This window comes from Gallus gallus, chromosome 1 (assembly GCF_016699485.2).
Source record: "Gallus gallus isolate bGalGal1 chromosome 1, bGalGal1.mat.broiler.GRCg7b, whole genome shotgun sequence".
NCBI classification, from domain to species: domain Eukaryota; kingdom Metazoa; phylum Chordata; class Aves; order Galliformes; family Phasianidae; genus Gallus; species Gallus gallus.
In genome coordinates this window covers 49,500,505-49,523,226 of record NC_052532.1, presented here as the reverse complement: position 1 = coordinate 49,523,226, position 22,722 = coordinate 49,500,505, and the positions used below count along the sequence as shown (strand labels likewise).

Here is a 22,722-nt window from a genome sequence, read left to right as displayed (position 1 = left end):
CCGCTTCCTGCCCTCCCAATGGGATGAACATCCCCACCAGGCTGTCACCGTGTCACAGTGTCACCAGTTCATGGTGATGTCTTCCCACGTCCCTGGAGTATCACTGCCATTTTGGGGTCACCGATGTCAAACGCTGCCGTGCCTCATTGCGCCCACACTGGCAACAGATGCAAACCCGTGGGCTCTCCCTTCACACTTGGCCCCATCCCACAGTGTCCCTCTGGCCCAGTGTGTGTGTGGCAATCCCACTCCCCCAACGTGCCACCCCTCTCCCACCGCTGGGCTTTAATGAGATGTTAATTGGGGCTGACGCTGCCCAGGAGGGGCAGAGCTCTCCTGGCTCTGTGGAGCCGCTGCGGGTGCGTGTGCTCCCAGACAGGCCGGGGCTGCAGCAGCTTTATTCCCTCTTGACCCATTTAAAGCAAGCATCGGTGACTAAGGGAGCTGGCAGTGGGATAAAAATACCTCCCACATGTTCCCTGTGAGGCCAGTGACGGAAATAGGGGTGCCGTCACCTCTCCGGGGACCGGTGGGGGTCACCCACCGTTTCACGATCCCAAAGGACTGACGCTATATGTGCTGCATCCCACACCACTCCGGGCTTCCCGCAGCACCGAGACCGCAGGTGTGGGCTTTGAGCCCCACGTCCTGCAGAGCGGGCACCCAACGGCCGCTGTCCCTGCAGGACCCCACATATCCACCTGCACGGCCCCGCTGCTCTCCGGGTGGAATCCCGCAGCACCCGAGCTATCGGCTGCGCTGCCCAGAGCGGCAGCCCTGCTTCCTACATCTGCGATTCCAGATCCGGCTGTGTTTTCATCATTCTTATAATAAGCACGAATATAGTAGGGATGAATCATGAGCTGCGGGTTTCGCCCCTCCTTCCCCCTAATTCCATCCTGGGGGAATGGGATGGTGGGGGCAGCGGGCTGGGAGTGGACACGGTGGGCACACAGCCCCATGTCGGTGCCCCCTCCTGGTTGTGACCATCACACCCGGGAGCCCTCCCTCTCCCCTCCCCTGCACAGCCGTGTTGTGCCAAAGCACCATCCAAACCCCAGGGCGCTCCCGGAGCATCCCCAGAGCACTGCTGGTCCACAGCCACCTGTCCCCATTCACACCCTGGGGGGTTTTGCACCTCTTCACCCCGACTGCTCCCGGTCAACAGCACCCGAACCCCCGGTCACTGTGGGGTTTGCCTGCTGGGAACCGCTCGCTTTGTTGCAAGGACCTTTAGCAAATGTTAATGCTTTCTTTTCACTGGAAAGCTCTCTGGATGATCTGCCAGAACAGATTTCACACGCTTCTCCTAAAATTATGCCCTTTGCTTTCCCAGCACTTGAGAAGAAGCGCAGCCCGCTGTGCCGGCAGTGTGTGGAGAACGGTTGCATGGGGCCACACGTTAGCGGGGTGAGGGCTGAGCCCACGGGTGGGCTTCCTGCAGCCCCCCGCCTGCACACAGCCCCTGTAGCCCACTGCATCCCCTTGCATCCCCTTGCAAAAATCTCCCTGCATCCTGGCATCCCCAGCATCCCATCACATCCTCTCTATATCCCTTGCATTTCCGCATCCCCTGTATCCCCCCACATCTCATCACATCCCCCTGCGTCCCTGCATCCCACTGCATCCTCTCCATATCCCCTACATCCCTGCACCGCCAGGACCTCGCCACATCATCACTATATACTCTGCATCCCTTTGCATCTCCATATCTCCTCACATCCCTCTGTATCCTTGCATCTCCAACGTTCCCTGTATCCCCTCACACTTTCCCGCATTGCCCCACATTCCCTATGTCCCCCTACACCCCCCTGCATCCCCCGCATCTCATCACATCCCCCTACATCCCCCCGCATCTCCCCATGCCCGTGGTTCCCCCCCCATCTGTGGCAACCCCATGGATACCTCCAGTGCAGGATCCTCGCCCCTGTGGTGAACTGCCCCCTATCAAGGCTGGGGCTGATTTCTGCCCCCCCCCCCCCCCCCAGATGTGTGTTACAATCACCCCCACCTGCCAGTGGGGACACCCAGGGTTTACCCTTCCCCACGTACTCATTTTGGGAAATGCAGTGGGGGGATGCAGCCCCCGCCCTGCCCTCCCTGCACTCAGCAGCGACTCATGAACACCACTACGGCTGTAGTTGGAGCTGATTATGTACATCTTAAGTGACTCATTGGGGAATTTTTATTATTTTATTTTTAATAACTGGCGGTGTCACTACGGGGCATGAAGTTTGCTTGGCTGAGTTTATTTCAGCGGAGATAAATAATTGAGGAGCTGGAGAGCAAACAAGGAGCGCTCCTGGGGAGATGCCGTGGGGCACACCTCACCCTGCCCACCCCACATGCCACTCCTGCCCCTCTGTGCCTACATTGCCTGCGGCCAGGATATGCCATTGCCGTGGCCTTCAATCACATCTGTTGGCACCGACGGTGGCAGTGGCTGCACTGAAGCCCTTTGGGGAACGGGAAGGGACGGGGGAAACTCCTGAAAAAATCCCACGCACTCATCCTGACCGCAGGAGGCCCCTGCTTGTAAATAGGGCTGAGAGCATCGGGCTCAGCCGCAGCCCCCGGGTTTTTCCCCGGGGTCCCCCAGCCCTGCTCTCTCCCTCCCAGTGCCGCCGCTGCCATCGATCTGGGCCCAGAATAGCTGCTGCCAGCAGCCGGCCGACGCCGCAGTGCTGCTGGAAGGACACGGCCGATGCCCCCCTCCTCGCCCTGCGGCCCCCGTGGAGATGGAGGAGAAAGGGGAAACGGAGTAAGGAGGGTGGGAGAGGGAAGAACAGCCTCAGAACAGGAGGGGCTGCGTGATGTGCTGCTGGCACCGAGCGCGCTGCCTTGGAGCTGGTGCCTTCGGGGGGGGCTGCTGGAACCAGATCCACGTCCGCTCCACGCCACTTCCACCCCACTTCCATTTCAACTTCCATTTCCATTCCACTTCCTTTCCACTTCCCTTTTGACTCCATTTCCATTTCCTCTCCATTTTCACTCAATTTTCCATTCCCATTTTCTTTCATTTTCCCATTCCCATCCCATTCCCATTTCCTGTCCATTCCCATATCCATCCCCATGCTTATTTCTATTTCCATTTCCATTTCCATTTCCACCCCCATCCCATTCCCATTCCCTCTCTATTTCCCATTCCTGTTTCCACTGCATTCCTATTTCATCTAAATTTCCATTCCTGTTTCCATCCCATTGCCATCTCCTTCCCATTTTCTTTCCCATTTCCTTTCAATTTCCCATTCCCATCCCCAGCCCATCCCCATCTCTATACCCAGCCCCATTCTCACCCCATCCCCATCGCCACTCCCATCTCCCCATTCACTCCCACAGACCCAGTGGGGCTGCAGCATGCCTTTTCCACCCCCTGCTTCCCACCCCCGTGCCATGCGGCCCCATTGCAGCCCCTCTGCCTGCCCCAAGGAGCCCAGCTCTGTGCACATTGCTCTCACCCAACCCGAGGTGGCTTTTCTCAGGGCCAGAGGGGGGATTTCCCCCTGGAGGTGCTGCTTCAGGTTACATGCCCGCAGCCCATCCATGTCCCCCCAGGTGTCACTGGGGCAGGTGGCACCCCGAGGGGAGCCCCCGAAACCAGCACGAGTACCGCGTTCAGCATCTCCCAGTGTACCCTTTCAGAAGATGTGTGGGACCAGAACTATCCTGACACTAAGAAAAGGAAATAGAGGCTGATTGGAGTGGAGTGGCTTTTGGTGTGTGTTTTTGTGTTGGTATTTTTTTTTCAGTCTTTCCTTAAGTGCGAACACCATCTGGCTCCCAAACTCCATCAGCGCTTCCAGTCCTGAGGCAGCTTCACTCTCCCTTAATGACTGTCATTACACAGTAGTAGTGACTATGGACTATGGATGCTGATGAGCAGCACTGGGAAGGCTGTGTCCCCGGATAGACAGTGCACGGAGCCGGGCAGCGTTCCTTCCTCAGCCACTTTGGGGAAGAGCCAAAATCAGAGGGGGGCCTTTTCCAGCTCAGCAGGTGGAGGGGGCAGTCCTTCTCCTGCAGAGGTGCAGAGCTCTTGGGTTGAGTGAGGACAGTGTGGCGTCCCACATGGAGCTGCAGGGAAATGTGTTGCAGGGTTGCAGTGCCCTTTGCTGGCAGGCAGCCTGAGGTGGCTCCACACGTGTTCTCTAGGGTTCTCAACCCACAAGAATGAGGAGAGAGTGAGGGGAAGGTGAGGGAGAGCGAGGGGAGAGTGGGCCTGGGTTGGTGCAGCTGAACCCATGGGTGAACAAGCAGTAGGCAAGTCTCCCTCACAACCTGCCTGGGGTTTCCCCATTTTTTGCCCAACTGGTGCCCATGAAATCAGAGAATCAAGACTGGAAAAGACCTCTAAGATCACCTTATCTTATTGTTAGCCCATCCCCACCATGCCCACTAACCATGTCCCTCAGTGCCACATCCACAGAGTTCTGGGACACCTCCAGGAACCGTGACTTCACCACTTCCCTGCGCAGCCCATTCCAGTACCTCACCGTGGCATCCTGCAAAGCAGAAACACTTGAAGAAATAATAGCCAGAGCCCTCACCTGAGCAGAAAGCGGGCTTTTTTTTTTTTCAACGAGATTATTACAGGAGTTTATCTTCTGGTGTGGGGTCTGCACCACACCCACATGTCACAGCCATAGAAAATGGAAGGGGAGATGCAGCAGCACTGCTCCCTTCGCCTCCCAGCCCCGCTGTCCATGAAGCAGGTTGTCCTGCCTCCCAATGGTCCTTCTCTTACAACCAGGGAGGTGGTGGAGTCACCATCCCTAGAGGTGTTCTGAATGTCCCCAGCGCTGGACTTGATGTCAAAGCACATCCATCCAATAAGATGTGAAGAGACTGCATCCCCAGCAATGGGGATGCATCACGTCTTGAGCTGTGTTAGGCACTATCTGAAGCAAGGCTCATCCCAGGCAGCGAGTTTAGGCCTGAAAGAGGACGTGTGGTGAAGATTGTAGGCTCATATGCCCAAATGGTTCCCTGTTGGGGTGAAGGCAGCAAAGTCATCTTGGCGTCCATGGCAAGGAGAGGAGGGAGGCACCCTCTAACAAGACTGCATGGTCCTGCAGAGGCAATGCCACCAGACACAGTGTCACTGGTCAATCCTACCACAATCCTTGGACCTCCATGGCCATTAGGTGAGCATAGCAGCATCCTCCATCTTCTGAAGGCTGTGAGAGGGAGGAGAACGCTCTAGCTGGGGTGTGGTGGTGACATTGGTGGTGGTGACATAGGAAGCCAGAATAGGTGGCAGATGAGGAGCAAAGCTGAGATCTCAGGAGGGAGCACAACCTTCACTAATGGCTTCATTCCCAAAGCTTCTCGCACAGGTGAGCCATTGGCTTACGTGTGAGCATGGCCATTGAGCTGCCTTGGACTGGCGCTGCTGGTCAATTCTCACGCACAGCAAGCCCCTGAAGACACACACATAAATTAAGTCATCCCTCCCACGCTTGCATCACTCCCTGCCTGGTTGTGTGCAGCACGGGTACATCCATCACTGTGAGTCCTGTCACCACAAGTGACATGCAGTATTTTTGCAGCCACCGTGAGCTGAAGCGATGGTTGTCTGGGGCCATCATGACAAGCTCCTGCAGCCAGTGCTCCTCCCAACCAGCAGTCTCCATTGCCTGCCTCTGGTTCTCGCTGACTTCAGTTACCATAGCTCAGAGCAAAGACAGATTTCCCTGATTCTTTCCCTTGCTTCCTGCTCAAAAAGGCGAATTGTTTCCCATTCCCTGGGCATTCAAGATGCAGAGGGAGTTCCCACAACTGCCCATGGGCGCCTGCCACCAAACAACAGTGCCCAAAGGGAGCAGGGACGTGGATGTCACAGCATGCAGGGGACAGGAGAAGCAGGACTGTGCATAGAGCAGATGCTGGATGAGCTTTTCTCCATGAGGCCCCAAGCCATTGGTCAGTAGCAATAATTGAGCTAATGTTGATGCGGTTTGGTCCTAAAGGAACTCCCTGCTTCCCCTCTTGCTGGTCTTCCAGCCCCGTGTCCCTAGAAGTGCCCCATTCAGCAGCAGCAGACCCATCTGGACTCCCCAGTTCTATATCTCAGCAGCTATCGGTGACACAGCATGAATCCTTGGGCTTCCTCCAGTGACTGCAGGCATGGCTGGGACTCCATACAAATGGGGAAACGTAAAATGCAAAACCCGGTTCTGATGCAGCTCATGTCTGTGCAAGGCTTTGCCCCTTAGGGAAGGGCTATGGCTGTCTGCAGGGAGAGCCCTAGCCCTGTTTCCCGGCCATTACAGTCTCTCCTCACCCATACACTCCTGGGTGGTTTTGGTGGTGACCAAGGCAGTGGCTCCCAGCTCAGTGGCCGGCAGTGGGAAGCTGTGGCCGTGCTCCTTATGGTGGGGCCAGGTAGTGGCCAGCAGCACCACGTCACCCTTGGCATCACCCTGGCAGCATGGCCACTGCTTTGCTCCATCCCTCCTGGGCATCCTCATACCTCCGTTGCGGTGTGGGCAGTGTCCCTGTGCTGGGTCGGCACTCCCCTCTGGAGTACTGACATCCAAGCAGCCGGAGCTGGGCAAGGGGCCGGCATCGCCGTGGCTTTCTGAGAGAGGATGAGAAGTGAGGTCAGGGGCCGTGAAGCAAATCCTGGGACAGGGATCTCCCCACCACACTGCTTTGTAGCGCATTTTTTCCCCAAAAGTGTAATCGGGAAAGTGCAGCCATGCGCTTGTGCCTCAAGCCTCCTGTGAGCCCATGCTAGCAGCAAGCACCCGGCATGATTGCTTCCCACTTAAAAATAGACTTGTTTACAAGTAGCAATGGCCACGTGCCTCCCCACACTTGCTGTCGTGGGATTTCTCCCTCTTTTGTTTTCAGTACTGTTCCTGGGGGTCCCCGGTGGGGCACAGTGACTTCACCTCCTGGAAATGCCCTGTGGGAAGAGGCATAGCCCTATCCCTTGAGCCAACAATGGTGTCTTTGGGGATGACCCCATAAGATGCTCAGCGCTCTGTGCCCGGCTGGTAAGGGCTGGCTCTGACATTGTCACCTCTTTGGGGCGGCAGTGGCACGCAAGTGTCAGAGGGTGCTGGGAACACCTTGTGGGGTGCTCAGCATGGTACCCCAGTTCACATGGCTCCCACTGCATATCGAGTCCCTTTCATGTTGCCCTATACCTAACAGGGAGAGGGATGATCTCTGGGGCATCCCAAGAAAGATATAGGAAATCTGAGCCTCCCCAAGGAGCCAATAGTGTGAGCACAGTCTCCTACCTTCAGCCTCCTGCTCCGCCTTCCTCCTCTTCCTCCTCCGCTTCCCCAACTTGCAGGCAAGGAATCCCCAGAGGGCAGCCAGGGCCAGGAGGAGCCCCACCAGCACAGGGACCCCGAAGATCAGGAGACTGCTGGGCAGGTCCATGGAGGGGACGGTGGGCAGTGTGTCCGAGCTGGGCGCTCCAAGGGCGGGATCTGCTGCGGTGCAAAATGCCGGCAGGGTCAGAAGGGGCAAAATGGCATTACCAAGGTCTCCCAGCACTGGGGCTGCAGTGATGGAGCTCCACCCCATCTCCATCGCCACTTCCACCGCAACCCGCAGAAGGTCCCCTTCCAGCCCACCCCACAGCGTCCTCCAGCCCCCTTCACCACCAAGCCCTGGCCGCACTTACTTGTGTTGTCCCCGAACAGCTCGGAGCACATCACGCAGGACCTGGTTAGGGGGTCGAAGCACTGGGAGGAGAGGCAGGAGGCACCGCCGTCTGCTTTTCCCGGGGAGGCCATGGCCGAGCGCTCCTGCATGGCTCAGCGCAGAGCGGCCGCCCGAGTGTGAAATCGCAGAGCCCCGGGGCGGGTGGCAGAGGGAGATGCAGTCTGTCGAGCTGCCTCAGCTCCCCTGGGGCTCCGGGTGCTTCACTTCCCCCGGGGCGGATCTTCGCCCAGGAGGAGGAGGCCAACAACACACAACGCACCCTCTGACAGCCCCTCTGCTCCAAAATGTGATGCTGAAATCTGTCCCGCTCTGGCCCACTCGTGTCACCTCCCCAGCTGATGTCACCCCCAGCCCCTGAGTGTCCAAGATCTACCCCAGCCTCCAGCATCAGGATGTTTGCTGGCGTCCCGTTGCAGAAGCCCCATGGTGAGCCGTGTGTCCACATGGGCTGCAGGACAGAAATCACAGGGCCACGTGCTCTGTCTCACTCCAAGACCGACACAAGAGGGCTGAACCTGCCCGCTACACCCTTCATATCGCCAGCTCAGGCCCTTGGCAAGGAGTGTCGAAGCCCCTTGCTGCCACATCTCCCATTCTTCAGGGGTTCGGAGCTGTCTCTGCTCACAGTAACTGGGAACAATCCTGGTCCCAGTACCCTCAGAGAGGACTAAATACACCACGAAGGGCTTCAGATGTCCCTCATCATGAGCAAGAGATTCCCTGCCACTGACACCCATACGTCAAATGCTGGTGATTGAGACCTGAGGTATGGAAGGGGTGGATTTCTGCTTTGCAGGTGGCTCTTCTCCATCACAGAATATTTAAGGTCAGAAAGGACCTCAAAACCCACCCAGTCCCACCCCGTGCCGTGGGCAGGGCTGCCACCCAACAGCTCAGGCTGCTCAGGGCCCCATCCAACCTGGCCTTGAACCTCCAGGGATGGGGCACCACAGCTCACAGGCAAGCTGTGCCAGTGCCTCACTGCCCTCTCACTGAAATTTTTTCCCTCAACGTCTAAACTGAACAAGCATTATGTCCCTTCCTCCTTCATCCCACAGGAAGGGAAGGGCCCAGCCACACAGCTGGCTCACCCTGCTGAAGGAAGCCTACCTACTGCCTGCTGCAGCCTGCAGGCTCCTCCCAGCACAGCCTCTTCCTCCCCGGGCACCTCGGCCGGGCGAGTGAAAGTTGTGACCACAACTGATGGCTGCCCACCGGCTCCACACCCAAGGTGATTTCACTTCCCCTTCCACCTGAGAGCCCAGCAGCCGCTCGCTGCCCATGCCCAGTGCCCGCATGGCTCCGTTCTCCCCCAGAGCAGCGCGGCCCCGGCCTGGTGACTCAGTTCTTCCACTTCTGCCTGACTCAAACACAAACTCCCCGAGCACACCCTGCACTTCTCTCTCTCTTGCTTCAGGGCCCAGTGGTGAACTCAGCGCCCTCTGCATTGCCTCAGGTACCTATGGGTGCTGCTTCTCCACAGAGCCAACAGCTCTGTGCCTGCTGCCAGCTGTTTTTTCCTATAGAGTCACAGAATCGTTTGAGTTAGAAGGGACTCTCAAAGGCCATCCGGTCCAACCCCCCCTGCAATGAACAGGGACACCCGCAGCTCCATTAGGGTGCTCAGAGCCCCTCCAGCCTGACCTTGGATGATGTCTCCAGGGATGGGGATCCACCACCTCTCTGGGCAACCTGTGCCACCGCCTCACTCTCCTTACATAGTAAAAAGCGTTTTCCTTATGTCCCCAATCTAAATCTCCCTATCCCCCATCTTCTGCCCCTTTCCCGTCACCCACCGCTCGTTCCCATCCCCTTCCATGCACGTCTGCTCGTGCCCAGGCCAGGAAAATGATGTTTCGACTCGCACATTGCAGGGCTTACTCATGGAGAAAATCACCGCTGACTTCCCCGGCAGCGCTCACGTGTGAGCCGCGCGCCCAGGGCTCCAGCCTCTGCCTCTCCGGCCCTCGTGGCAGCTTTGGGAGCGGGGACAGTGAGGACCTGGTAGCTGGTTAGTGGTGATGGGCTGCTCGCATCTAGGGGCGCTTGATAATAGAATAAATGCATAATTAAAGAGCAGAAAAAATGACTCACTGGATAAGGAAATGCGCTTTTCTTATCTTTGCAGAGAAATGAGTGCCCCGGGAGCTGGGAAGCCTAGCTAACCAAGTGGTTTTATTAAACAAATAAACCAGCAAAAATATCAAAAGAGCTATTTAAAAGTTACAGCTCAATCCTGGAACTGGAGAGGGCTCAATTTCCTCACTGCGCGCTCCAGCCCAGGAGCAGGGCCGGCCCTCATCCCCATCCCTGCGTGAGCGGTTCCTGCAGCCCCACGGCGGGTGCAGTGACTCACACATGCTCTCGGGGCTGTCTGTGTCAGAAAATATCCACCAAAAGTACACCTTGTGCTCGCGTGCACCGGAAACCCAACGACGTGTTGGTTACAGAGGTGTTTATCTGGCAGACCCACTGACCTTGGGACAAACCTCTAACACGTGCAGCTCACTTTTGTCCCATTGGCCACAGCCACCTGCGTATGGGGTAGGTGAGAGGATGACCTCCCACCCCTTGCCAATATTTTAATTTTTGGCTTTTGGTGGCACCCCGGGCTGCTTGGGCCGATGCCAAGTGGTGGGTTTGGCTGCAGGGATGGTCGGATGCCAACCTCAAGCTGGTTGCAGCCCTGCAGCACCGATGTGAGCTGCAGCAATAGGAGCAAGCTGCACGTGGCTGGGCATGAGTGTGGCCCCAAGCCGGGACAGGGTGGGGGAGCGAGTGGCTGCTGAGCCCGAAGGGCTCTGCAGCAGTGAGCTCGGCACCACCACGCAGCCAGCCCCGGGCTTCACTGACAGCATTCCCTCCAAGTACCCACAGAACACAGAGGGATGGACCGCCACAGGTTGCAGCACTGAGGAGCTGTGCAGCCATGCAGCTGGGGTCCCCCATCACCCCACCGAAAAATGCAGAGGATGAGGGCAGTGCAGTTTTTAAGTCCCTTAACCATCTTGTCTCTGAGCTAGCTAACTAGGACTGCAAATCCCTGGTGATAATCACAGACACCATGCCTGCGAGCTTTCCCCCGGACCATTCATTTTGCTTGATGATGCTTTAAAGAGACATCTAATGAGGATAATCTGATTCAAATCCCCTCTGCTTTTGGGTAGGCAGACCAATTTAGTCCCCCCCACACTCCTTCTTCCCCCATGGCTCTCTTTATTTCCCCTTCTCATATGAATCACTCTGGGGTTTCCTTTGCTCATTGCACTGCTATTTTGATTTTTTGATATGACCACCGCAATCAATATTCACGCAGTTTAGAGCCTCATTAGCATGAAATCAGATTCACTTTTTACTCACATCCTCTTGGCGATACGTTGCTGGATGGCGCTTCAGCTCTTGCATCGGGTGCAGGAACATCACAACCTGGTTACAAACTTCCCCCCTTACCTGATTAAATCAGGACCCGCTTACAGGAGATCCGCACACCCAGCCCGTAATCAAGGCGAGCTTTGGGGAAGGAGAAGGTCTCAATCACACTTGGCTTTCAGTGCAGAGCAGATGGTGAACGTACCACCTATATAATTTATAGGACACCATCACTACGTGTTAGTCCCATGCAGTGGCTGAGCAAAGCCACACCAAAGCTCAGTGTGCTGGCAGCAGCCTGGTGCAGGTGAAAGCCCACATGCATCATGGGCGTGTGGGGAAGGAGAAGTCTCCCACCCTCTCACCTCCACGGCACGGGGCAGGGGACATAATGCCACAGCCCCCACCCCGGAGAGGGTTACCAGGACTGGGGCAAACGCCACCCAGCCCACCAACTTGTATACGAAGTAGGTCAGCATTATGCAACATCTGCACACAAGCAGCTCCTCGGCGTTTCCCCGGGAGCAGCTCGCACGCAGCAGCAGGATGGATGCTGGGGTGCTGTGAGGCCAGGCACCAGGCTTTGCTGTGCTTCGCTCCTTTCAGTATCTAAAGGGGGGCTATGAGAAAGAAGGGGGCAGACTATTTAACAGGGTCTGTCAGGATAGGACAAGAGGAGATGGTTTCAAGCTAAAAGAGGGGAGATTTAGACTGGATGTAAGGAAAACAGGTTTTTTTTTAATCAGGGTGGTGAGGCACTGGGGCATGTTGCCCAGACAGGCAGTGGATCCCCGCCCCTTGAGAAATTCAAGGTCAGGCTGGAGGGGCTCTGAGCACCCTGATGGAGCTGTGGGTGTCCCTGTTCATTGCAGGGGGGTTGGATCAGACGGCCTTCAAAGGTCCCTTCCAACTCAAATGATTCTTTGATTTTAGGATTCTCTGCTTGCATGGCTGTGCGTGCAGTTTGCAGGGCTTCTGAAGCCTGGGAGGGGGGAGGGACAGGCAGAGCTGCAGTGCCTCTGTGCCCACAGTGCCCAAGACTCCCTCCCCTGCCCTTCACCTCAGCACTGCTCAGGGCTTCCCCAGCTCCACCACCTTTGATCAACACAGAGCCCCCGAGTCATGGGGGGACGAGGTTTAATCAAGCAGTGCTGGCCCATGGCTGTGCAGAGTGCCACAGGTAGCTACAGATAGCACCCAGCTGAACGCGGCTCAGGCTCCACATCTGTCAGCTCTGCTGAGCTAAAGAGGGAGCAGAGTAGGGGAAAAAAGCCATGTGTGTTCATGCTGGGGTGATGCCAACACTGCTGTCAAATGGAGGCAAGCAGCCAGCATGGAGGCAAGGGAGAGCTCTGAGCTGACCATTGCCAATAACAACAGCATCTCACGGGCCCCTCAGGCTCCGCTAGAGCTTGGGGATCATGCCATGAGCCCCAGAACATGGAAGCCAACACGGCAGAGTAAGTCTCTTTAGCACGTTCAGCTGGGCTGTTTTAGGTATTGCCTGCGCTCACTGCGATGTCCCTGCTTGGCTCCTGCACACAGAACACCCGCCCTTGAGAGCAATGCTTCAGCTGCCGGGGGCACAGCAGCACAGGATGCGGGGGGACAGAGCACACGGCAGCCCACGCACGGGGGCCAGCTTTCCCAGGGGGAGGTGGCTTCTCTCTTTGTTTTCATCCTCACCCCACCTCAGCGCTCCTTCCTGTGACGTGCAGAGCCCCCGGGGCTCTCGCACCCAGCCCGCAGCTGCACCTGGCCCAGCGGGGACGCGTATGTAAAGCACGGGCTCTTTCACACACCGCTGACTTCCTCTTGCCAAGGACACAGCAAGGAGGACGGCCACGGCTTCCATGGCCGCCTGCAGAGTCAGACATGCCATACGGCCCCTCGTGACGCGGTGAGCCCGAAGGGGACCTCAGCACCACAGCACGTGGCAGCCCCTCTCAGAGCCCGTGGGCCAGGAGCTGCTTGTTTGAGGGGGCTCTGAGCGAGGCACGTCACCCCCCGAGCCTCCCGCATGCCACCGCTCCTGTGCTCCAGCTTGTCACATCCAAGCCAGCCCGAGGGGATCCATCCTGCCTCGCATCTCCGCGCCGTATTAATATTTAACGGTGAGGGAGAGAGAGCCAGAGACTTTGATTTCTCCCACCAGCCAGCTCAAGGACAACTCTGCGGCACAGGGAATTGCAGTGCTTCAGAAGGTGGGTTCGGCCCAGTTCACAACAGAACTCGACCATGTTGCAGTGCCCCATGAGAAGGGCGAACTCAACACTCCATGAGAAGGGCAGGAACCCGGTTTTAGCCCCCTCGCCACAGGGACGGACACCGAGCAGCACAGACACACTTCTTTACCTTCCCCCAGAACGATGGCAGACATCAAGCTCTGCTCATCAGGACAATGCTGGCCCAGATTTGCAGCCCCAAGGACACCAAAACACGGTGCCAATGTCAACTCACTCGCACCGCAGAGGAGGCAGCTCCTGTTTCATGTGCAGTGCCAGCGAGGCACAGAGAATTTTAACACACGTGCCCAGAGTCATGCAAGAGATCAGCTACAGAGACCAAGCGAGCTCAGCGTTCTGGCTCCGGCTCTGGGCTGTGCCAGCTCTTGCTCTCTCTTGCATATAAATCCTTTTTCCCCACCAGTGAAGGACAGCTGGTCAGCGAGCAGAAAGTGGCAGTTGTTCAACAGCCAGCAGCGACGCGGCACATCAGCGCAGGGTGGGAAGCAGAGAAGGCTCGGTGAGCAGGGGGAGCTGCCAGGTGACTTGGGCCGGCAGGAGGAGGCAGAGCAGCTGGGGTCTGACCTAAGCAGAGCCCTGCAGAGCTTCTGTAGAGTCAAGAAAGGTCAGAAATCCCACAGAAGGAAACACCTCCTCTGCTTTCATGCTCTTTACAAGGCACGCAGCAGACCAGACACCTCTGCCATGGCTCTGCAACTCAGGGCAGCACAGCAGAGCCCTTCCTTCCTTCCCCCCCTATCCCAGCCAAGTCCCTGCCAACCGCAGATCTCGTCAAGTAGAGACATTCGGGTCTAACCAAAGATCCCCAAAGCTAATACTAGAGCTGGCCTTGAATCTAAATCTCTACCATCAGTTTCAAGGTTTGGAGGGCAGGAAAATTGCCTGTGCTGGGTTTATCTCTGATTGCTGTTGCAGGACAGAGATCATTTACTCCAGGCCCCATAACAGTACACAGCCTCTTTCCCCTGGTAGCACAGACTGAGCATACCATGTGTCTTATTATGCCTAAAAATTGGTCTGATTTAACTAATGCTGTTGCAAAGCCAGCAGAAAAAAAAGCTTCTCTTGGAAAACCTGGGCCAACAGAGAGCTATAATCCAAGCAGCTAATGCTAACTGTGCCCATTTGTGCTAAAATCTCTTACAGAGCACCTCCATGAGCAGCTCAGCCAGCCGGGTGAGGACACAAAATCTTCCTCCCGTGGGTCACACTGCAGCAGCAGGCAAGTCCTCATTACAGCCTCACTCAGCACTGCATGACCAAAGCTCACTTTGGTGCAACTGGTGTAAGCTCTTCTATGCTAATCAAACTGCTTTTACACTAATTTCGTTGGCACACAGCTGACAAAAACATATCCACAAAGAAAAGTAGCCGAAGTGGCAAAGCTCACAGCTACTTTTGCTAGAGAGAGGGGGGATTTCTCATTGTAGACCTCCAAAGAAACAGGGAATCAAGGCACAGAAAGATAAAAATATATATATCCAGAATATTTCTATTAGTTTAGGTTTCAGCTAGCCTGACAAGCTCTTTTGTGATGTTTAAAGGCAGAACCTGAGTGAGTAGCCTTAACTCAACTCCAGGCCCTCCAAATCTCTGTTCTGAATCCAAGTGCTACTTTCACAAGGCCGTTATCAGATATTAGCACTGGCTACTCCATCTAGATGAAGGGTATCCTCAGCTGCCTCGTCTGCTCGGCGTTGTTATGTCCTGCCTGAACTAATAGCTGACAGTTCCTAGAGGTATTTACACAGTTGTAGCTGTAGCTTTAGATGTGTCCCAACGACTTCCAGTTGTAAAACATGATGGACCTGAGACACAGTGTCATATTCTTAGATACGCTCCACTTCCCCTGCCAGTTCTATTAAAGACTTTTTCCTAAGAGTAAGAAAAATATTTGCCCCTAGGTGAAGTGAGATGTTGCTCTTAAGGAACTAGATTTTATTTTGTACTAGCTGGGACCCAGCCACCTGTGGGCAGTACCAACAATACCTTTCTCCTTAGGAAGCGGTAGAAGGAAAGGAATACCATATCTGATCCACTGCGTTTGAAGGTGTTGGACAGCAACACATGGGGGTTGCTACAGGGCTGAACCAAAGAAACTTTCATTTTCACCAGTTAAAATATGGATTTTACCCAAGCCCAGGAGTTTTCAGGGGGAACCGGAGAGCAGCCAAGGAGATGAAAGTCTCCTGTCCTTACAGCAGTTGCAGAGGACACACAAGAATCACTCTTCTATCATTTGGTGCCACAGGCCTTCCTCCCCTTCCTTAGACTGCACCTGCACCCTGAGAGCAAATCGAAACCAGTCTATTCTGAACCATGGTCTCATTTATTCAGAGGAACCCAAAGTCAGAGCGAAGCTCAGCCAGCATAACCAACAGAGAAACTGGTGTTTCAGTCTCTGGTGGTAAAGTCCTTGCAGGCACTGGCAGGATCGCAAAGCAAGCAGAAAGTAGGGCAAGCCCATTAAGCTCCCCATCCTTCTTACATGGCCATGAGACTTTGCACATCTTCCTCCTCTGGGTTTTAGCCATAGTCCAGCCCTTTTGGACACCATAACACAGCTGAGCGGTTTAGCTCCTTTGTTCCAGCTGACAAACAACCTATCTCTCCCCTGCCAGCAACAATACAACTGGAGCTGGGATTTGTGTGTCCTCTGAGCAAGGATACAGGCTTTGTGTCTTGCTGAGCTGTCTTTGCAAGGACTGCCAACACTCACAGTTGATTAAGCCTGCAGTGCTGCTTTCTCCTGCTCACAGACAGATGTCAGAAACAAGCTAAGCAAAACAGCACATGCAGCTACAGCTCCACACCTAGAAACATTAAAGCAGACTATTAGGGATTAAGTTAAAACAGAGAAGAGCTTAACAGATTCTGTCAGGACTTAATTTCTACCTGGCATGCAATTCTGGATAAGAAACAGCCCAGTATATCAAGAAACAATCTATTCCGTAAGGTGGCTCAATTCAGCTTACGGAAGCATCCTATTTGGAAAGGTTTTGCCACCACCACGTGGTGGAAGCAGTGACTGCAGCCTACCAAGTCACTGAACTCACAGGACATTTGAAATGCCAGCAAAGACCAGTTCCACTGCCAGGTATAATTGGGAAAAGCATTCATAGGTTTTAGAGCCCATCCCACAGACCTAAACAGAGGAAGCATACAAATCAATATATAATATTTTATTAATTTAAAACCCCAAAACACAGTATTGACTGGCAGTAAGAATAAGTCATGAATTACTTGTGATAAGAAGCTATTAGTTAAATAATTGTACACATCATATGCCCAACTTGCAAGAGTCACTGTGTGTTTTCAGTATGCTGCTATAGTCCAATTGGCTTTCGTCTCTGGTCAGCTGCAGAGTGCAGAGCTTCAGCCCTACAGATGCTGGAGGGATGAGTGCAGTCCTGCAGCTCTCTGAGGCTGAACTGCCCAATGTGCAGAGGCTTGCTGGAAGCCAGCCAGCAACTTCCATTACTCTCAGATTTGATTCTTCGGGAGCATAAGAGAGTGAAAAAAAAAACAAAAAACACAACAATTCCGTGGCTTTTTTTATTTGGGAACAGGTGCTGGTTTTCACTGGCAGCTGTATGTTTCTCCTCCTGTGGCCTGCCTGTAAGGGCTGTAACCCAAGCAGTGCCACACTCTATTACAGCCCTCCTCATTTCTTAGCTCACAGAAAGTTTGACATCTTCAGAAAAATCTCTCCTCGGTTTGCAGGAGCTGACTTGCAGCAGCACAGTTCACAGCTGTTCAAATCACATTATTTTGGGCTTAAGAGATAGAGCCCTTTTCTCTAAAAGAAAGCTAAAGTGCTAGATTATCTTCTTCAGTCTCTTCCTCCCTAGTTATGTGCCAGGCATGGAAATGCTGAGCCCTTCGGTGGGCAGATGCTCACGCAGCTGGATCATTAACTGCCAACTGCAGTATATCTTGAAGCTAAAGGACTGCCTTTCTCCTTTGTTACTCTCTTGGTGGGGAAAGAAAATCTGCAGTGAGGTTCCACATTAGTCTAAGGTAGTATATTTCTGTTGAGAGGAAGCAGAAGCCTGCTGCCTCACGTGTTGCCTACAGAAATTAAGATACTTAATCAGGATAAGCAGCATCTGGGATAGTTGCCTGTTTTACTGAGAGAATATCAAGAGAATATGTAGCTCCTGGCCACTAGCAAAGTGGCCGAAATCCAAAAATCCATTGCACAATGGCATTCAAATGTAACAACAGATAGGGATCCCTAATCCAAACTATCCTCTCCTTACCTATACCTTATTCACTCAATAGGAATCCAGATTTCTTGATAGACAAGCAACTACAAACAGCTCTGGATGAGTGGTTGTAACAAATCAGGCAAGAAAGCTTCCCAGTGCGATTCCAACTGCAGCAGCTCAAATGCCTGGAAGTAAAGAAAACTGATGAATCTGGATAAATTCTCACATCAAGAGGCTAATCACCAGCAGAGTTCCTCATCAGCAAGCTGAAGTACAAGGCAGAAACTCCTGGTACACGACCAGCACAGATCTGTAACATCCGGAGAAGTCGCTGAGCGGTGGCAACTCGTATCCCTTCCAGCTGGAAACAGAACGGAGAAGTTACTTAATCAATAGGCAAAAAAAAGAAAAGCAGTGATTAACTGTGATAAAAGAAAGAACTGGAACCAGCTCTAAGTATGATTCAGAGCTGCTAGTTACAGAAAACACCCATGAGATTCATTTACTCCCCAAATGCAAGAGGAGGGGCAGAGTTATGCCAGCTGAAAGCCCTAAGAAAGTTTCAAGTGCCCAAACTCACTGATTCTGATTTGCTGAGAGAGGCAGCAGCAAACAGAAGGACTGCCAAAGGCACAAATATTATCTGCTGATAAGGAAGCAATCCCTGACAATGGAATGATTATTAAATGCAAAAGTAAAGGGTGCCATTGCTGCATGCCAACTCCTGTCAGCTTTTCAGACCAAGTGGATAACTGGAAAGAGCGGCAACTCATACTACAAAACAGCATGTGAAGCAACAGAGCCTGGCTAACGGGAGCATTGTGTGGGCAAGGACACACAGCAAACAGCTCCGGGGCTCCCAGAAAGAGAAAATGCATTGTGGAACAAATGTACCAAGGCTCTGCACATCAGAGAAGCTTCTCATAACTTAGGCTTGGTTTTCTGAGGCTTTGAAGTAGCACCAGAAGGTGCAGAGAATCTGTAAGACTCAATTCAAGGACAGTCAGACTCTTGGATCTATTCTTCCAACAAGTCTGGTCTCTGACACCACTTACATGTGGCAACAGCATATGTACGTATATTTATTGCTAATGTAATGGTGTTACTGAAGATCAGAGAGCAGTGGAATTCCCCAATCCCTTCAGACACCAAATAGGCACCTCACCTCCAGCTCACAGAATATCACAGGACTGCAGTAGTCTTCTCCCAGTTTCCAGATGGCATTCATCTCTACGCTGCAGTTATTCGCCCTGCCAACTACAGAAGTTTTCTGCATTACAAGCCCCATTATCAACATCCAGTGAAGAAAAGTACCAACAAATTCTGCATGTGCAAAATGATCCACAGCTAATTTTGACAGCACATCATAGAAGGTAAAGCAACAGTGAGCAGTACAAACAGAATGGTACAAGATGCACAGTGGAATTAGCACAGAAGTCTTCCATAATACTGACAGCAGGAATAGTATCGCCACATCACTGAGTACTGCAACGTTAACATTTGGGATAAGGGATCAGACAGTACTCTATCAGCAGGACAGAATCTTCCACTCATTAGTCAGAAGCCCTGACAGAGTACTCATGCCTCCAAGAGCCTCATTCCATCAGGAGAACCACAGCACAAGACTACACTAAGGCTCTTTCTCACCCCTAAATTAGGCCTTCTGAACCCCACATTCCAGGGACACAGCACTTCTTTTACAGCACCCAGCAGGATGCGCTGGCCCTCTCAGTTCCTCAATTTGAAGTAGAGAAGTGATGCAGGAAAGTACCCTCTTCACTCAGAGGAGAGAGAGAGAGAGAGAGAGAGAGAGAGAGAGAGAGAGAGAGAGAGAGAAAGAGAATTATATGAGACACAATGGGGCCAGACAGCACACAACAGGGATCACAGTCTTGTACTAAAACTATACTTAATAGTTTAGTAGCTCATCCACTTAAATTCATTTTATTACCACAGTATCATATGCTCCTGACTGCTAATTCAGACTATTGTTAAGACTGATCTGCCAGAGCAGATACAACAGCATTCTGGAATGGCACAGAAAAGTAATTATAAAATAATAACAATTTGTATTCAGAAATGAGGGAAAGAAGATCTGAATGGCAAAAGCAAAATGGAAAGGACAAGTGAGCATGAGAGGAGAGAACCATGTCTTACCCAAGGAAAAAAAAATAAGCAAATGAGCTCAGATATTTAAACAAAGCTTTGATAAATCCACTGGCCACTTTTGTTCTGTTTCAAATCAAGCCACCGCTTTGCTTTAAGGAAAGCAATAGTGAGCTGTTCTGCTCAGAGGGGAGGGAGGGGGCAGATGCCATACGTACCCCCAGTGACAAGGAAGCACACTTTTCCCAGGAAGAATCTGACATCCACATAAGCTAGTGAAGCTTGAACATTCTTCAAGCTGTCAGAAAAGCACAGACAATCCAGTTGGACAGGGAGGTAAAACCAGCACAGCATGAGGACAAAGGGAATAACTTTCAGAAGCACAGTTGGAAAACCCATGATGTTAACATCTGCTGATTTGTGAGCCAGCAGAATTACGCTGAGAGCGTGGCATCAGGGACCTCTGGACTACCCACAGCTGTTTAATAATCCATAAAATATCCTTTCTACTCAAGGCTCAACAGTTAGGCTTAGTTTGAACGGCGTCCTAAAAGGTTTGCGAACGCTAAGCGTCCAAACTCATTAACATCCAATGAGACTTCAGCACTCCTTAGGCTCTTTCAGAAAAGCAAACCCACACATTTCTGCAGCACCATCTGTGCTGTAAGCATGCAGCTGGGCCTGTCATTGTGGTAAATGAGAGCCTACGATCATCAGCCAAAAGTTAAGCACAAAGATGCTGACTTTTGTGATCTAGCGAATCTTTGCTTATGGCCTGGGGACACGAATACCATTTCCACAGAGATGAGACAAAAGACATCAGCCCCTGCAGACCTTTCCCTTCTGACGGGAGACTTACAGAGCTGATGCCACGCGGTCAGCAGTGCCCGTGAAGTGGGAACACAGGCACGGCAGCTGGCTGATTATTAGGTAGAGACAATCTACCTCAGCAAGTCTTGGGTTTAAAATCCAGTGATTCCAACACAATAAAAATGTAAATTCAGGCACGAATTCAAGCAAGAATATCAGTTTGCTCCCTTGTATTTATGCCCTTCTTTTACCTGTATTTGCTCTTGATGTCAATAACAAATGCAATCAGATCTATCCTGGGCCGAAGGTGATCCCTCTCTGAAGGTAAAGGGAGGGACGATGCAAGGTGGCTGAAAGAAAATAAATCTGCCAGTTTAACAAATAGCTTGGCAAGGCAGCATCCACTTAATCATAACCGCACAGCCATTGCAGCTCACCACATAGCACATAACCAGGAAGCCAGCTAACTGTGAAATAATTAGGCACCAAGGAGATATGGAGATTCTTTTGGATTCTCATCTCTCTCTTAAGCCTATTCTGAGCTGCTGGCAGCCACATACTTACTAATCCCAGATGTTAATAATGAGAGGCTTAACAGAGCATAACAAGGCTCCTAGAAAAAAAATTCTCCTTACAGATGTGTATGGCAGTCATAGCATTTAACTTTAATAGAGCTTTCCAATAAAGCAAGCTCTGATGCTCCATGAGTACATTTTGCTACACCCACTGCTTTCTCAGGTGAAAAATCAGACATGTATTGCTTGTATTGCTTACAGGGGGAAGTACAACTGGGGGAGAGCTCAGTGCACCTGTGATACCATTACTCTTCCTTGCACTGCCTCAGAAGTTACAAGGATAGTTCAGGTGTCCTCTTACACCACAGTGCCACTGCTGATACAGCTGTGGGAGGAAGCAGAGGGCTTGCATCCCTCCCAAAGGCATCTGTAGTGCACAGAGGATCACAGATCAGGTCAGGCTGGAAGGAATCAGGGAAGAATAGTAACAGCACCGCATTTTTTGGAAGATCATTAAAAAGATAGACTGGAAGAACAAAACTCCCCAAATTTCCACCTCTTTCTCAATGCACTTCATCTCTAGAAGCCAAAAGAGAAACACTGCTTTTGGTCTCCTCTGGGAATGCCACTTATAGCAATTAGTCTTAGAGACTGTGCAATTTGGCCCAGGTTTCTTTTATCCACGCACAGTTTGTAGCTTTGTCTGCCAGTCTCTGAACGAAGGTGTTTTGTTTCCTATAAACAAGGAAGAAAGCACTGAACAGAGCATTCCAAAATAGCACCAGATATGAGCAAAGTGTGACTAAAAGGCGTGCTGTAATACAAACAACATCACACGCTGACTGCGATATCTGGGGAAAAATAAGTGTCAGGAGCCTCCAGACCCGTGCTATGAAGTGTCAGTGCCAGGGGACACAAAGCTCTGTAATGCCTGTAGGGAATGCGATGCTTAAGTGCCAATTACTTCCACATCCGTTTCCAGTGACAACCGAACTTCCTTCCCAGAAAGCCGGCTGTGCGTTAGTGGGGCAGAGCCCCGAGAAGCGGACCAGCACCACCCGCTGCCCCTCACTCACATGTTGATGTTGAAGTCCTTCTTCTCGCGCAGCATGGCCTCGGCGAGCTGCTGCTGCGGGCCGCCCTCCGCGCCCACCAGCTGCGGGGCGACAGGCAGCGGTCACAATGGGTTAACCTTATTTGCATACAGCAGCCCGACGGCCTATCCCGGAAAAGGGGCGGACCATCTAATTTACATATAGAAGCCCTATCCCGCCGGGATATGGGTGGGGCCTTATCTGCATACGGCGGCCCGGTGGGGGGGGGGGGTGAGGCCGCCGCAGCCGTTGCGACTGAGGGGATGTCCGTCGCGGGGCTGAGCCAGCGGGTCCGGGCCGAGCGGATCCGAACCGGGCCGGGAAAGGGCTGGGACTGAAGGACGGGGGACTACCGGGGAGCCGCAGACCTACCAGTATGGTGGCGCTGTTGAGCTCCGGCAGCTTATCGAAGGGCCGCAGCACCGCCATCCCCGCTGCCGGCCGCTCGGCGATTTGAAAACGGCCGCCTCGCGTGACGTCACGCTGGGGGCGGGGCGGGGCGGGGCCGCGCGGCGCGGGCGCGCGCTCGGCGGGGAGCGCGCCGGCGACGGCAGCGGCGACGGCGCTGCTGCGGGTGCGGGCGTTGCGGGCGTGCGGACGGGCGAAGCCCGGGCTGCTTGGTGACCGGCTTCGGGAAAGGCTGGCGCCTTGTCCCTGGAGCTGCCTTTGCCCCGGCCTCCATCCCGCT

General features: G+C 53.2%; 2 protein-coding genes across 6 annotated transcripts; both read right to left on the bottom strand.

Annotated features, from left to right (window-relative positions):
• Positions 1-4,548: 4,548 nt before the first annotated feature.
• On the bottom strand, positions 4,549-7,857 carry TNFRSF13C (TNF receptor superfamily member 13C). 3 transcript variants are annotated; one of them, XM_040696535.2, is made up of 4 exons: positions 7,643-7,857; positions 7,251-7,448; positions 6,473-6,580; positions 4,549-5,420 (listed from the first exon to the last, which is right to left on the bottom strand). In XM_040696535.2, the coding sequence occupies exons 1-4, from the start codon at positions 7,770-7,772 to the stop codon at positions 5,404-5,406; spliced, it is 453 nt and encodes a 150-aa protein (XP_040552469.1). In that variant the 5' UTR covers positions 7,773-7,857; the 3' UTR covers positions 4,549-5,403. The 3 variants fall into 3 exon arrangements, with proteins under 3 accessions (XP_040552469.1, NP_001032917.1, XP_025004280.2); NM_001037828.2 differs by having other exon boundaries at positions 4,549-6,580; XM_025148512.3 differs by having other exon boundaries at positions 4,549-6,580; positions 7,251-7,445.
• Positions 7,858-15,608: 7,751 nt separating this feature from the next.
• Positions 15,609-22,508, bottom strand: CENPM (centromere protein M). 3 transcript variants are annotated; one of them, XM_015285079.4, is made up of 7 exons: positions 22,407-22,508; positions 22,017-22,096; positions 20,677-20,775; positions 19,834-19,913; positions 18,675-18,766; positions 17,736-17,870; positions 15,609-16,111 (listed from the first exon to the last, which is right to left on the bottom strand). In XM_015285079.4, the coding sequence occupies exons 1-6, from the start codon at positions 22,461-22,463 to the stop codon at positions 17,745-17,747; spliced, it is 534 nt and encodes a 177-aa protein (XP_015140565.1). In that variant the 5' UTR covers positions 22,464-22,508; the 3' UTR covers positions 15,609-16,111; positions 17,736-17,744. The 3 variants fall into 3 exon arrangements, with proteins under 3 accessions (XP_015140565.1, XP_025004264.1, NP_001038103.1); XM_025148496.3 differs by lacking the exon at positions 15,609-16,111 and adding an exon at positions 16,466-16,793; NM_001044638.2 differs by lacking the exon at positions 15,609-16,111 and having other exon boundaries at positions 16,840-17,870.
• Between the last annotated feature and the right edge of the window lie 214 nt (positions 22,509-22,722).